Source organism: Arabidopsis thaliana, chromosome 3, assembly GCF_000001735.4.
Source record: "Arabidopsis thaliana chromosome 3, partial sequence".
Lineage (NCBI taxonomy): Eukaryota > Viridiplantae > Streptophyta > Magnoliopsida > Brassicales > Brassicaceae > Arabidopsis > Arabidopsis thaliana.
In genome coordinates, this window is record NC_003074.8 from 20,662,977 (window position 1) to 20,677,689 (window position 14,713).

Here is a 14,713-nt window from a genome sequence, read left to right on the forward strand (position 1 = left end):
AACACAATTTTTGACAAAATGCAAGCAAGAACAATGAAGCAGAGCATGAGCTAAATTGGATTCAGTCTATGTATGAATAAGTTACTCAAGTCATCAAGATTGCATGCAATTCATTTATGTTGTGTCATGTCATAGTCATAGATTAAACACAAACAAAATACCAGACTATATATTCAAAGTTGAGGTATTTATTTAAATATATAGTCAACTGGTGACTTAACTTATTTCAAATACTAAAAGAAAAAATATTCAAATATACTTACATGTTAGATTCTAGATTAGCTAAATAACCTTGAAATTTTATTATTTAGATAAATAACAACGCGGAAATATTCTAATTGAAGAGTATTTATATGTTTCAACGCTTTGACTAAAGTAGTTTTTATAATCATGATATTTTATTAGTTACGACATTGAGAGATAAATGATAGCACTTACGTGCGTGCCATTTCATTCGATGAATAAACTAGTAGTATGCTCAAATGTTTGAAACTAATAACGTGTTATTTTCAAAAAAATCCCATGCGTAATTTATTGTTACCCTCGCGAATATATTCATTTTTCACCCAAACATGTTAAATTAATGTACGTATTTTTAGTTTAAAAAAACTCAGATAAATATTTATTTCTTAGCTTTTTTTTAGTAAAATATTATTTTAATTTTATGAGTCACTGAATCATTGTATTATTGCAGGATATTTGAATATGAAATTTATGACTTGTTCTATGTATGTTTAGTCAAAGTTCTATAACAATGACAATTTTGGTCAAAGTTCCTTCATTTAGATGTATTCATTCATATATTAAAAATACTATATCCTTATTGGTTGTAAAAGAATAGATACTTTCATAATTTATACTCCTAGTCATGTTCTTGCTAATATATATGATTCATAATTTAAATAACATAGACTAAATTCAATGTAGTCAATGTTACCTAAACTAGTCACCTTTCTTCTCCGGTAATAAATAGCGAGCTTATATGTTTTACATAGCCACTCCAACCAATTTACAGAACCATGGCTTCCATTACTAATTCTCATTATATATTGTTGTTTCTTATCTTTTTTACTTTTATTGTATTTACTTTAGCATTAGATTTATCAAATGTTGCAGCAGAAGCACCAGACGGCTTGTTACCTCTGTCCAAAAAGCACGTTTTAATTCGCAACACTGTTCAGAACGGACAAGTTTTGAATATACATTGCAAATCCAGTGAGGATGATTTGGGGCATATCCGTCTTAAACATGGGGATACTTGGGGTTTCAGATTTCGTGTTAACATGGCACTAACTACGAGATTTCGTTGTCACTTTTGGTGGTATGCACGCGACCATCTAGGCCATTATAGTTACTGGTTTGATATATTTACTGTATACAGAGACGATAATCCATTTGGAAAATATCCAATTTGCGATGAATGCGTTTGGAATATGTACGAATTAAGTGAAAACTTTATTTGTCGTATAAATCGTGATCAATCTGGATGGTGTTTTAAAATGGACAGAGAAAATTAAGAAGAAAACACATTATCGTTCGATGTATCTTATCCTAATACAATCATTAAAATTGATTGAATAAAATAAAATCGTTGATACTATTCAAGCTCTCTTTATTTGAAGTGTTTATATCCACAAAAGCAAATTTTGTCGTTTATTTTGATGAATCTATTGCAAACTAAGTTTCTAACTCTACCAACCTTTTGGAATGTCGTTGCAGTTTATCGGATCTAATTTACAGCTATCATATGACAAATAATGTCTATGAAACGTGATGAGCGAACGAATCTATCCACATTCTCAAAAAACACTAGGAAACAACCACATCTACTGTCTATCTGCACTAAGAAAACTATACTTATTATAAAAGAAAAAGCTATATCTTATCTAATAAATGTTACCATCATATCTAATTTACATATATTAGGTACAATCAAAACTTCTAATTGGTGTTAGCCTCAAGTCGCTACTACCAGAACTTCTAATTGATCAGTTCAGTTGAACAACCATCAAACGAGAACTTAGACTTATGTAAGCACTTAACGATTTTGACAACGCGAAAACTGGAAATATAAATTAATTAGTACGTAACTAGTTCAGAATTGTATGCTATGTAGACTTAATTAATGCCGGATTTGTATAGAACATTGTACTTCGAGTCCAACATTGGACCATCCTTGAAATGTCTCAGCTTTGTACCCTGATGAGATCTTTCAGAATTCCACCAACGCATCTCACTATCTCATTCGTGAATTAGGATTTTAAAACTCCTTTAAGCAAAACATAGTTCAAATACTTAGCTTGATTAGCTTGTTGCCAAATGTATATACTAAAAGAAAATACATATACACGTTTTGTAATAAATAAATGTTTCATTAATTGTTGAGCGGAAGAATGGTGAAATCTTACTTATCTTTATAAAAAAAACGTAGAAAAATTGAATATCTAAAAGCATATAAATTGTGATAAACATCGATCCAACCCTAGCAGATTTTATTTCTTACCATTATTTTGTCTAAATGTATATATTTTCTATAAGACTTAAAACATCTTGTTTTTCACACACTTATAATCCTAACTAACCAAAAACTTCAAGAAATTTCAATTCATTTAACCAATAAGTATTACAAAAAAAACAATTCTATAATTAGACGAAGAGGAACCAAATTAATAAACGAATAATAACATAAGTAAATCGAATTTCAGTAACTAGCCATACATCTTTTCGATAATAACCTGAATGATTGATAACAATTCGACAACATTTGTATAATAGAAAGTGAAAGGAGACTTTTGTATCGGTCCATTATTTTTCCATTCATCTTCGCATTTGAACATATAGTGTGAGCCATCCACTGCAGAAAGCTGAGCTATGGACTCGAGCCCTTCTTCTTGTGCTTCTTCATAAGCCTTTTGGAAGAAAGCAGACGCTAAACAGTAGTGCTTTCCGCAAAAATAGAGTCGTCGAGTCCCAATCGGACCACTAAACTTTTGGCGAACTTTGTTGATTTGTTTGGTTGCCTTGGTCAATTGGATTTGGCATTGAGAAATCTGATAATAAATTCCAATAAGAAATCAATACTTTTTACGTATGAACAATACATAATAATTAAAGGAATTACAAACTTACTGCAATAACAAGCACATCATGGAGGTCGCGTGCGGCTAAGATACGTATGTCCGTTCCAATGTATTTCAAGCAGAAGTTGACGTCATCTGTATCCTTGCAAAATGCGTACATGTCCTTGATAGACATCGCATCTGCGACTGTAAACGCAAAGAACACGAATACTAACAACGACGAAGGCAAAGTTAAGTGTTTGATGAGCATTGAGGCCATACTGAGAAGATACCAATGTGTTTGTTATTTTTCTTTTTGTAAGTCAAAACATTTCATTTATAATGACATTGAAATCTAAGAACGTTACTTCATAAATCACGGAAAGTTATGGCTTTGAATGGAAATATATCAATTTAGTAATAACTAAGAAGAGTAAAAATCGCAATGGCAGTAAATGTCTGGAATAATTTACTACCACAACTTGGAAACGCATTTGAATTTCATAAAAGACTTGGCCGACAAACACATGGTGATGTTGCCCTAAAATTTGCATTCTTCTACTCTATTTCATCAGATATCTTAGCATAACGGGCTTCTTTTTGTCGAAGCCCAAATCGAATAAGAAGCCCATCTGGAATTTGCTCTCTCCCACTTTGATCAATCGTTAACTCTAAGAAGTAGGATTAACTAAAACCCTAGATTTAGTGGGAAATCCACTATAGTGTGTGAGCACTATTACCTACGATTTTCTGTTCTCATTTGCGTTTTTTTTTTCTGGTCAACCATTTGGGTTTTTCTTTCAAATTGTCGGGCAGGAATTACGGATTTTAATAAAACTTAGGAATAAATAAATAATTAAAAAAAAAACAGAAACAATATTATAATAAATTTATCTTTTGAGCTGTGTCCTCAATGAAACCTTAATAAAGAGAACCCTCTCTGCAACATTTAATACTCATAACAAAACCTATCTCTCTCTGTCTTTACTCATTGTCGTTATGGTCGCGCCGCCTATAGCCGCCGCGTCGTTAGAGCTCCCTCCTCCGTTCCCCGCCGTCTTCGAACAACCAATGGAGAAACTCACCTTCCCTAACGAGTTCCCTTACGAGTTTGCCTCCTCAACGTTTTCAACTTCTCCGGAAGACTCAACGGAGACAGAAGATGAAACAACCGACGACGAAGATGACTTCTTAGCCGGGTTAACTCGCAGACTCGCTCTCTCGACTCAGCGCCTCTCTTCTCCTTCCTTCGTCACCGACAAGTCTCAGGTTTGTTAAAGCTTCTCTCTTTTTCCAATTTTTCAAATGTTCTCTCAATGTAGACTAAACACTCACAGATTCTTGCTCTGTTTCTTCAGATGAAACCCAAAGTCACAGAGTCAACTCAGAGTGGACTCGGAAGTCCTAATGGTCCGTTTTCTCAAGTTCCTTCACCGCCGACATCTCCGTCTCGTGAAGAAGACTCTTTGAAAGTGTTATCTGCTGCAGCTGGAGAAGTCGCCAAGATCAAAAAGGCCAATTTTGATGCTAAACCCATCAGCTACCCAAACCCTAACCCTAATTACTTAACCAGCTTTCCTCAAAACGTGGCATATTATAACTGCTACTGGTTATGGGAGCCGCATTATCCTCAATCTCAGATGGGAATAGTTCCAAATGCTTGGCATATACCTCCTTCTCCCGTTAGAGCCTTTTACACCCTTCCAACCGCCGTTAAATCGCCGTCGACTGGTACCGGCGTTTTCCTTCCCCGGAAATACTCAAACCCTTCTGATTCCCCGAAGAAGAAATCAGGTAACTTTACTCAATTTTCCGTTGATTTCACATTTTGAGTTTCTGAAATTTGAGAACTTTCGTTCAATTTTGCTAATCTAGAATCTTAATTGGAAAAAAAATTTGGATTTTTCAGGAGATGGATGTGTTAAGGTTGTTAACCAGCAAAAACCTAAAATTGAAGTGTTACCGGTTCGCTGTAAACCAAATTCGAAAGCTGGTCTCTCTACAGGACGCAGCAAAATCGATTACGGTACTACTTCAAAACATCCTCTGTTTTTAATTTCAGTTCTAGACAAAACAGACATTTGATTGAGTCTATTCGTTTGTTTTATAGTAGCTGGTGGTGGATGTCTGAAGCATGAAAAGCCTCTTCTACAAGAATGGATGTACTGAGTTTGAATTAGGTTGTAGGATTCAGGACTTTTGGAAGAAGAAAATACAGAAATGGTCGTAGTTAGTGGGTTGAATTTATAGTGTTGATTGTGATGGTTACTGGTTATAGTAAAGAATAATTTTGCGGGGTTAAGTTGGATTGGGATTTATTTATATTTACTTAGGAGAATAGCAAAATCAGTTTCTAATAAGCATAATTTTTTGGCCTTGAGAGAGTTTTGCATTTCAATTTTCAGGCATTTGTGTTTTTTCTTACATTTAAAATCTTAATATCTGATTGAAAATAAAGATGATTATATTCAAAAAAGGAGTTGTGTATTGAGTCTTTGAGAAGAGTTTACTTTGCAAAATGTCATGGAAAGGATTTTGTTTAAGTGAAACATTGTAGTAATTATTCTTGTGGGACTGGAATGTGGAAGTGGAAAAAAGAAAAAATGGAAAAGGAAAATAGAGGTTACGCTTTGACGTGAAGCGAGGCCAAAGATAATACACTGAAATATAAAACAGATCTTTAGTTTATGGCTTAGTCTTGGATTCTTAATGTGGCTTAGTCTTAGTGGCATATGCTCTTTGTTACGATTTCAGACCTTTGTTGTGTAAGTTAGTCTTGCTTTCTTAGAGCTTTGTATTTCACTGAAGGTATTAATGAAAATTCAGATAGAAGAAAAGAGAAAACAGATCTTTTCATGTAAATCACCTTAGCTTTTACTATCATATAGTACATGTATTTGTGTATATATATAACACATATATGACATTCCGGGGTTAAGATATTGAGTCTATATGGTCTACCCTCCTAGTAGTCTACCTTGGAGATAAGCACGAAATTTGGTATGATTAGGAGTGTTACCTAAGTTTGCCGGTACCGTTTAGGTCATTGAACTTTGGTTGCAAGTTTCTTGCTTGCTTTTTCTTTTTTGGGATTTTCCCTTTGGAAAAAGAAGTCTAAGATAAGAAAACAGAAGAGAAATTAAGAGATACACAAGGTAAGCCACAAATAAGAAGATTTTGTTTGGATTGGGAGGTAAAATCCTCATACCTTTCGTGTTTGATTGAGTCAAACTTTAATCCATATCTATATATCAAAATGTCGGCATCTTAAGAGTCTGATGCTCTTGAAACATTGATGTTCTTAGAAATTTTGTACCAAATTACAACTAGTGTTTAAATGTCTTTTCTATTGGAATAAATGCGAATAAATGGTTCGTATTAATCATATGATAATACGATGGACCTATAATTGTGGATATAACATAGTTTGGAGCTTCTTCTTTCTCAAGTTTATGATTGCATTTAAGGATCTTACCCACAATACTTTTTTTTAACTAAAACGTACCTAAGACGATGACGGTGTGCGTAAAGCAAAAGTCACAATCAATCTCGCTATATAATGCTTACCTATTTTTATCATTTTTACGTAATCAATTATTATATTTTCGTGTGTTTTTTTGGGTCCCGTTAACAATCGAAATATGGCATCTGCAATTATGTTACTGTGGAATATCAACTTCCCCTAATGCAACAACAACATATATGGTTGAGGACCGTTATCAAACAAAAATTTTTGGTTGCGGTGCGTAACAAACTTAATAACAAAACACAAAACTTATGGAAAGTGACCCACATACATTAATGGAAGTCATGAAAGAGATGATGGATCATATTACAATTATTTGTTGCAGAGAGATCACTCACAAGTCACAAAGACACAAAAATATGACTTATTTCAGATCTATGATCCAAAAAAATAAGAAAAGGTGTTAGAATGTCCCACATCGAAAATGGAGTGTATCTAGCCTAGTATAAAATAAACATAAACCTCTGCACTATTATCTAACATTTCTATTTCTTTAGAACTACTGAAGGAGATATATAGAATGTTACAAAAAAAGTGACCCACCCAAACATAGAGAGTAGAGAGTCTTCCATTTTTCTAAATTTCATCTCAATATTCGATCATATTCAAACAATTTTGTGAACTTGACGAAATTGGGGAGATGAAAGAATTGATCTTGGGCCGACCAGTATATTAACATTATCTACCCAATAAGCACAACTCATGCAAAGAGGCTAGTTCTTGACGAAAGAATCTAGATGAGTTAAGGTGAAAACATGGATCCATTTTGGAAGACTTAAAAGAACCCAATCCACCTCAAGATTTTGGTTTACAAACTAAGCTCATGAGTTTTCTTCTCTCACAAAACTTATCACTGCACATCTTTTTTATGCTTGGGGTAATTTCCAGGGAAAGAAGCAAAACAACACAACACAACACACAATTATCCATGTGTTAGATTAGTGGCAGATAACATCTTCTTTTTAATTCAATAATATGCATTATACATTTTTCATCATGAATTCATGACAACGACTCGGCTACCCACACTTTGGCTTTCAATACTACTTTGTATAGTTCCATTGTAACTCTTAATTCCGTTTTTTTAAATTATATTGTTACATATTTTGTGTATATACATACCACGTTGTCTTTTCCATGTGATGATTTTAGAAAAACGTGACATTTTCCGGTCTTGCCTAACTATATATTGGTGAAAATATGTTTCTTATAGTAAAGGACAGTCACTTGCAATAATCTAATCAGAAAGGACAAGAAATTTCATTTTCACTTGCGTTAGTCTAATCAGAAAGGATCGTCATCATGAAACTTTATTTAACATTTGTTTAGTATATTAGTATGCAAGTGTGAGTTTAAAACTGTGAGACAAGAGAAAGAAAATTTGTTGCATGCAGGTAAACAATCTTGGACAGGAAGTTCTCACAAGTCAAAGTCAGCGAGCAAACGATTTTATTCTCTTTTCACATGTTGCTATGACAGCTGTCAATTTGTAATTGGATCATGAGTGTCATAATTCATAAATATAAGCTATGCTCATGTAACCGTAAACCCTTAACGACAAATTAATTAAACTTCTCCAAAACTCTTTTCCTCTAAAAAATCTCCCAAATACAGAAAAAAAAACAAAGTCAGTAAGAAAAATGGAAGAGAGAAAAGGGAGGAGAATAATCATGTTCCCTCTTCCATTTCCAGGGCACTTCAACCCCATGATCGAGCTCGCTGGAATATTCCACCACCGTGGCTTCTCCGTGACGATCCTCCACACTTCCTACAACTTCCCCGATCCTTCTCGCCACCCACACTTCACTTTTCGAACCATCTCTCACAACAAAGAAGGAGAAGAAGATCCTCTGTCTCAGTCAGAAACTTCGAGTATGGACCTAATCGTTCTCGTTCGTCGGCTGAAACAACGCTACGCCGAACCGTTTCGTAAGTCTGTGGCGGCGGAAGTAGGTGGAGGAGAGACGGTGTGTTGTTTGGTCTCCGACGCTATATGGGGGAAGAACACGGAGGTTGTAGCGGAAGAGATTGGAGTTCGTAGGGTGGTGTTGAGGACAGGTGGTGCGTCGTCGTTTTGTGCTTTTGCCGCTTTCCCTCTCCTTAGGGATAAGGGTTACCTCCCTATACAAGGTAAATAAGTACATTTCTCTTTCTTTATTTTTTGGTTTTAATGTTAAGATTTTTCCTTTAAAACGAGTTACTTCAAGTTTGTAATTAAAATTTACATTTATCTTTGAATACTTTTCACAATTTATAAACATAATACGTACGTCATAGTACGTTGGCAACATTAATACGAATGATTTAAACTATAGGCTAACCTTGATAGTTGGCTTGAAATTGATTGTAAGCAATTATATTCAAAAATGACTAGATATATGTTTTTAGAAGAAAAAATAAAATAACTATAAAACCTGATTAAGTCGTAATTGTACATTGATCACGTATATTTAAATTTAAGAAAATAGTTTAAACTTTGTTTTATAGTTTATAAAAATAATATGATCCATATAATTGTAATATTTTCCTAGTATAATATTTAATTTGCGGGTGAATTTTGATATAAATGAACTAAAACAATTGTTGCCATTTGCTAAAAGATAATTATAAAGTCAACTTGTTTTTTTCCCAATTGTACTTATTAACTAATTATTGATGACGTGAATTCATATTATTGTATTAAAATTTTGAAAATTCGTAAGTTTTATTGCACACAGGATTAGTTTTGCTATCGGTTATAGGATTCCTGGTAAAAAAATGTCTTATTATTTTCTAAGCAATATTAAAGATGAGGTAATGAGTAAAAATTATTATTTTTCTCCAGATTCTAGATTAGATGAGCCAGTGACAGAGCTTCCACCTTTGAAAGTGAAGGATCTTCCGGTAATGGAAACGAATGAGCCGGAGGAACTTTACCGGGTAGTTAACGACATGGTGGAAGGAGCCAAGTCTTCTTCAGGAGTCATATGGAACACATTTGAAGATCTTGAAAGACTATCACTTATGAATTGTAGCAGCAAATTACAAGTTCCATTTTTCCCGATCGGACCGTTTCACAAATATAGCGAAGATCCTACACCGAAGACAGAGAACAAGGAAGATACCGATTGGCTCGACAAGCAAGACCCACAGTCGGTGGTCTATGCGAGTTTCGGAAGCCTTGCAGCTATAGAAGAGAAGGAGTTTCTCGAGATTGCTTGGGGTCTAAGAAACAGTGAACGACCGTTTTTGTGGGTGGTTAGGCCGGGGTCTGTCAGGGGGACCGAGTGGCTCGAGTCATTGCCTTTAGGGTTTATGGAAAACATTGGAGATAAGGGAAAAATCGTGAAATGGGCGAATCAGTTAGAGGTATTGGCGCATCCTGCCATTGGAGCGTTTTGGACACATTGTGGATGGAACTCGACACTAGAGAGCATATGTGAAGGTGTTCCTATGATATGTACGTCATGTTTCACGGACCAGCATGTGAACGCGAGATACATCGTTGATGTATGGCGAGTCGGGATGTTGTTAGAGAGAAGTAAGATGGAAAAGAAGGAGATTGAAAAGGTGCTAAGAAGTGTAATGATGGAGAAGGGAGATGGATTGAGGGAAAGGAGTTTGAAGTTGAAAGAGAGAGCTGATTTTTGCTTAAGTAAAGATGGGTCTTCTTCCAAGTATTTAGACAAACTTGTGAGTCATGTCCTGTCTTTTGATTCTTATGCTTTTGCAAGTTAAGAAAACTTATGAATGAGTAACGTATTCTAAGCACTCTCCAAAAGTTCCAAAACCATTGGATGTTTTGTTTCTTCAAATAATAATGTTCTTGAGTTAATTGTTTTTTTTCAGATTAAAGTCAAAATTTATTGAATTTTATTTTACGAATTTACCGTTTCATATTATTTCTAATATTTACTTAGGATCCAATAAATTTTGACCATAATAGGTTGATAATATTATGTTGAATCTGAATATACCAAATAACATTTATTTATTTTTCCCTAATGTTTTAAAGTAATGTGTGGAACAAACGTGTGTACCAAGCGGCGACGAAAGTTGAATGTGTGATGGGTACAACTTAAATGGCCCATGATCCTATCATAGGATTCCTATGTAAAGTCGACAGCTTTCCTAGCTGCATGTGAGAAGAAAAATAAGATTTTAGCTAGGATTTGTGACGATGCTCGCGGACAGACAGTGACTTGAGAGAGCCTTTGTTTGGCCGAAAGTGTTCAACAACAAATCCAATATATCCTTGAAGTCTAGATCCCACATAATTAGAAAAGAAAAAGATAAGAAGAAGAAAATGGAAGAGAGAAAAGTGAAGAGAATTATCATGTTCCCTCTACCGTTTACAGGACACTTCAACCCTATGATCGAGCTTGCTGGAATATTCCACAACCGTGGCTTCTCCGTCACGATACTCCACACTTCTTTCAACTTCCCGGATCCTTCTCGCCATCCACAGTTTACTTTTCGAACTATCACTCACAAAAACGAAGGAGAAGAAGACCCTCTCTCTCAATCAGAAACTTCTTCGGGTAAGGACCTCGTCGTCCTTATTAGTCTGCTGAAACAATACTACACCGAGCCGTCTCTTGCAGAGGAAGTAGGCGAAGGAGGGACGGTGTGTTGTTTGGTCTCCGACGCTCTATGGGGGAGGAACACGGAGATTGTAGCGAAAGAGATTGGAGTGTGTACAATGGTGATGAGGACTAGTGGTGCGGCAACGTTTTGTGCTTATACAGCTTTCCCTCTCCTTATAGATAAGGGTTACCTTCCTATACAAGGTAATATTGTTTTATGTTAAGATTTGTTTCCTTGCAGCAAAGTTCGAGTAAACATACACTTATCTTTCAATTTTTTGTTTTTCTAAGAAATACATATATTTATAGTTTGGTTTCTTTTCTTTTTCAACTATATACAGTTATCGGATTTAAAGCCAAATTAGTATAGTGGCGACAATAAACAAAAGTTGGTTAGAAATTTATTGTAAACAATACAAAATAGTAGATAATAATATTAAAAAATATTAAATATGAACGGTTACTTTTTTTCCTTTCCGATAATGTATACATGGACCATATTAATTTTGCGATATACTTAACGGTAAATCATCAAGTCAATTTAAGTTGGACTTATTTTTATTACACCACTTGTCACTTCTCTATAAAACAGTTTTTTATATAAAATAATTGCAATTGGGTAGTTATAATACATGTTATTGGATTATATAATCCAAAATTTTCGCCTCGAAGGATTAGTTTCCGTTTTGGTTTAGGATTCCTGGTTGAAAAAAAAGTTTCTTAACATTTTTTTAGCAATATTAAAGATTTGCCACCCACTATTTTTAACTTCAGGTTCTAGATTAGATGAGCTAGTGACAGAGCTTCCACCTTTGAAAGTGAAGGATCTTCCTGTAATAAAAACGAAAGAGCCTGAGGGACTAAACCGAATACTTAACGACATGGTGGAAGGAGCCAAGTTATCTTCCGGAGTCGTATGGAACACATTTGAAGATCTTGAAAGACATTCACTCATGGATTGTCGCAGCAAGTTACAAGTTCCGTTGTTCCCAATCGGACCGTTTCACAAACATAGAACCGATCTTCCACCGAAGCCAAAGAACAAGGACAAGGACGATGATGAAATATTAACCGATTGGCTTAACAAGCAAGCTCCGCAGTCTGTGGTCTATGTGAGTTTTGGAAGCCTTGCAGCTATAGAAGAGAATGAGTTTTTCGAAATTGCTTGGGGTCTAAGAAACAGCGAACTACCATTCTTGTGGGTGGTTAGGCCCGGGATGGTCCGGGGAACCGAGTGGCTTGAGTCATTGCCTTGTGGGTTTTTGGAAAATATTGGTCATCAGGGAAAAATTGTGAAATGGGTGAATCAACTAGAGACATTGGCCCATCCTGCGGTTGGAGCGTTTTGGACGCACTGTGGATGGAACTCAACAATAGAGAGCATATGTGAAGGTGTTCCAATGATATGTACGCCGTGTTTCTCGGACCAGCATGTGAACGCGAGGTACATCGTTGATGTATGGCGAGTCGGGATGATGTTAGAGAGATGTAAGATGGAAAGGACGGAGATTGAGAAGGTAGTAACAAGTGTAATGATGGAGAATGGAGCTGGATTGACAGAGATGTGTTTGGAGTTGAAAGAGAAAGCTAATGTTTGCTTAAGTGAAGATGGGTCTTCTTCCAAGTATCTAGACAAACTTGTCAGTCATGTCCTGTCTTTTGATTCCTCGGCTTTTGCAAGTTAAAATAAATTACAAGGAGCAAAATGTCTAGGCACTTTTCAAAATCATAATGTTGGTTGTTTGGTTTATATGATTTTCGATGAGATATTTATTATTCATCACTTTATGATTTTGATTAAATTCAAGATTTATTAAATTTTCCTTATATTGTATGCATATGTTGAATGTTGATATTACATATTTTCATAATAGTTAAATTCAAATTTTATTTAATTCTATGTCTACATTTTTTTATCAACAGTTTTATGTCTACATTTAACTATCAGTTGTGGGTATCTAACTCGATCAAGGAATCATTATTGGTTGGTTAATGAATCCAATGAGCTTTCCACCCTAATAGATCGATAATCTTACTTTTATGATGAATCTAAAAAAAAAACAAATAACATATTTTTGTTCTTACTTTTTAAATATAATTGGTGGGTCAAATGTATGTGTAATCAGTCAATCTGTTATGCAACTATGCTCATACTATCAGGCGACGACTAGTTCCGTATTGGGATTTTTAAAACCACTGCTGAAACACCAAATAATACAACAAATCTTATATATCCTCACAATCTCTAATAACAAAAACAAAAGTTCACTCTAAAACATTTCAGTGAGGTTTTACCGGGACTGATCGGATATGCCGATAGAGTTTATAAAACTTTTTAAAAAAAACAAAAAATGGATGAAAGAAAGTGAGGAAAATAATCATGTTCCCTTTTACTATTTCCGGGACACTTCAACTCAATGATCCAACTAGCCAGAATATTCCACCACCTTGGTCGTCACGGTTCTCCACACTTCTTTCAACTCCCCATATCCTTCTCACTACCAACTCTTCACTTTTCGAACCATCCGTCACAACAACGAAGGAGGAGAAGATCCTCTGAGTCAACCAGAGGCTTCTAGTATGGATCTTGTTGCCTTTATGTTTTTAAACGCGTACTCTTCAAACCTTTGAATGTTTATCATTTTTAGTAAAGAGTAGTGTTGGTTGATACTTGTTACGATTCTACATCCATTATAGTGACTTGTGAGTTATGCAAGAGGATATGGATAATGGACCATTATACCTAGGGTTGATGGGAAACATAGCCAAGATAAAACCTAAAACCAAAGTCAATGTATGTGAATGTTATAATCAATTTTAACCCGTTTTATTTATTATTTCTAACTGAATCTGATCTATATCAAATAAAACTGAAGTTAGGACTAAGAAAAGGTATTTTGACGATAGGACCAACCCTCTCTAACCAAAAACTGTAAGTATGAAACTGAAAGAGATCTCTAAGAAATACGAAGATAGGTAGTAATTTCTCATATTTTGGACTTTTTGTGAATCGAGTTTCAGCATAACCTTATTATCATTGTACATATATATATATACAATGAGTAATCTCATGATCATAATAAAAAAAAAAGAGTAATCTCATGATAACTGATAAGTGAAAGTTTTCATTTACCTATATGTGTATTAGTGTTATCATCGTATATCCCTAATGAAATTCAATTGTTTGTATGTTATTATCGTATGAATAAACTAATTTAAAACTGAACTGAAGTTTTAAATAAATTGAATGGTTGTGAGAAAAAAAAACTGAACATAACTGGATTCCTACAAAAGGAGGTGATTTGTCAAAAGAAAATGCTACGAGATAACTAGTAAGCAGAAAGTTGGAGTTTTCTATTCCATATTGGAACTGGAAGCTTAAGATAATATATGTCGATGTAGGTTTGTAGTTTTCAGTACTAATTTTAAATTGTTATTGTTGTCTTATGTAGCTAATTGAACAAAAATATCGGATATTCAGATTTATATGAAGGCGGATTCGGCGCCGGACAAACACGTGAGAGAAAGACAAAAACCACGTGCGGAAGAAAGTAACCTTGTTA

The 14,713-nt window shown here is 34.7% G+C and overlaps 5 protein-coding genes across 5 annotated transcripts; 4 read left to right on the top strand and 1 right to left on the bottom strand.

Moving 5' to 3' along the window:
- Window positions 1-1,006: 1,006 nt before the first annotated feature.
- AT3G55677 (Plant self-incompatibility protein S1 family) lies at window positions 1,007-1,600 on the top strand. The gene has a single exon (NM_001035789.1). It carries the CDS (start codon window positions 1,020-1,022, stop codon window positions 1,515-1,517), a length of 498 nt encoding a protein of 165 aa, NP_001030866.1. The 5' UTR covers window positions 1,007-1,019; the 3' UTR covers window positions 1,518-1,600.
- A 1,108-nt stretch (window positions 1,601-2,708) lies between these two features.
- On the bottom strand, window positions 2,709-3,339 carry AT3G55680 (Plant invertase/pectin methylesterase inhibitor superfamily protein; the record flags this gene model as incomplete). The annotated part of the gene is made up of 2 exons (NM_115426.1): window positions 2,709-3,050; window positions 3,130-3,339. The coding sequence occupies 2 exons, from the start codon at window positions 3,337-3,339 to the stop codon at window positions 2,709-2,711; spliced, it is 552 nt and encodes a 183-aa protein (NP_191127.1).
- Window positions 3,340-3,910: 571 nt separating this feature from the next.
- On the top strand, window positions 3,911-5,813 carry AT3G55690 (uncharacterized protein). Its single transcript, NM_115427.4, has 4 exons — window positions 3,911-4,328; window positions 4,418-4,853; window positions 4,969-5,085; window positions 5,170-5,813. The coding sequence occupies exons 1-4, from the start codon at window positions 4,059-4,061 to the stop codon at window positions 5,226-5,228; spliced, it is 882 nt and encodes a 293-aa protein (NP_191128.1). The 5' UTR covers window positions 3,911-4,058; the 3' UTR covers window positions 5,229-5,813.
- Window positions 5,814-8,138: 2,325 nt separating this feature from the next.
- AT3G55700 (UDP-Glycosyltransferase superfamily protein) lies at window positions 8,139-10,454 on the top strand. Its single transcript, NM_115428.3, has 2 exons — window positions 8,139-8,715; window positions 9,410-10,454. Exons 1-2 carry the CDS (start codon window positions 8,226-8,228, stop codon window positions 10,300-10,302), a joined length of 1,383 nt encoding a protein of 460 aa, NP_191129.1. The 5' UTR covers window positions 8,139-8,225; the 3' UTR covers window positions 10,303-10,454.
- A 133-nt stretch (window positions 10,455-10,587) lies between these two features.
- On the top strand, window positions 10,588-13,045 carry AT3G55710 (UDP-Glycosyltransferase superfamily protein). Its single transcript, NM_115429.3, has 2 exons — window positions 10,588-11,354; window positions 11,925-13,045. The coding sequence occupies exons 1-2, from the start codon at window positions 10,871-10,873 to the stop codon at window positions 12,833-12,835; spliced, it is 1,395 nt and encodes a 464-aa protein (NP_191130.1). The 5' UTR covers window positions 10,588-10,870; the 3' UTR covers window positions 12,836-13,045.
- The last annotated feature ends 1,668 nt before the right edge of the window (window positions 13,046-14,713 follow it).

What these genes read in the sequence shown, in the direction of transcription:
- AT3G55690 (NM_115427.4), top strand. Translation starts at nt 4,059, where the DNA reads ATGGTCGCGCCGCCTATAGCCGCCGCGTCGTTAGAGCTCCCTCCTCCG. An exon ending in TCGTCACCGACAAGTCTCAG is followed by an intron (nt 4,329 to 4,417) that starts GTTTGTTAAAGC and finishes CTGTTTCTTCAG; the next exon opens with ATGAAACCCAAAGTCACAGA. An exon ending in ACGCAGCAAAATCGATTACG is followed by an intron (nt 5,086 to 5,169) that starts GTACTACTTCAA and finishes TTTGTTTTATAG; the next exon opens with TAGCTGGTGGTGGATGTCTG.
- AT3G55710 (NM_115429.3), top strand. Translation starts at nt 10,871, where the DNA reads ATGGAAGAGAGAAAAGTGAAGAGAATTATCATGTTCCCTCTACCGTTT. An exon ending in GGGTTACCTTCCTATACAAG is followed by an intron (nt 11,355 to 11,924) that starts GTAATATTGTTT and finishes TTTTAACTTCAG; the next exon opens with GTTCTAGATTAGATGAGCTA.
- AT3G55700 (NM_115428.3), top strand. Translation starts at nt 8,226, where the DNA reads ATGGAAGAGAGAAAAGGGAGGAGAATAATCATGTTCCCTCTTCCATTT. An exon ending in GGGTTACCTCCCTATACAAG is followed by an intron (nt 8,716 to 9,409) that starts GTAAATAAGTAC and finishes ATTTTTCTCCAG; the next exon opens with ATTCTAGATTAGATGAGCCA.
- AT3G55677 (NM_001035789.1), top strand. Translation starts at nt 1,020, where the DNA reads ATGGCTTCCATTACTAATTCTCATTATATATTGTTGTTTCTTATCTTT.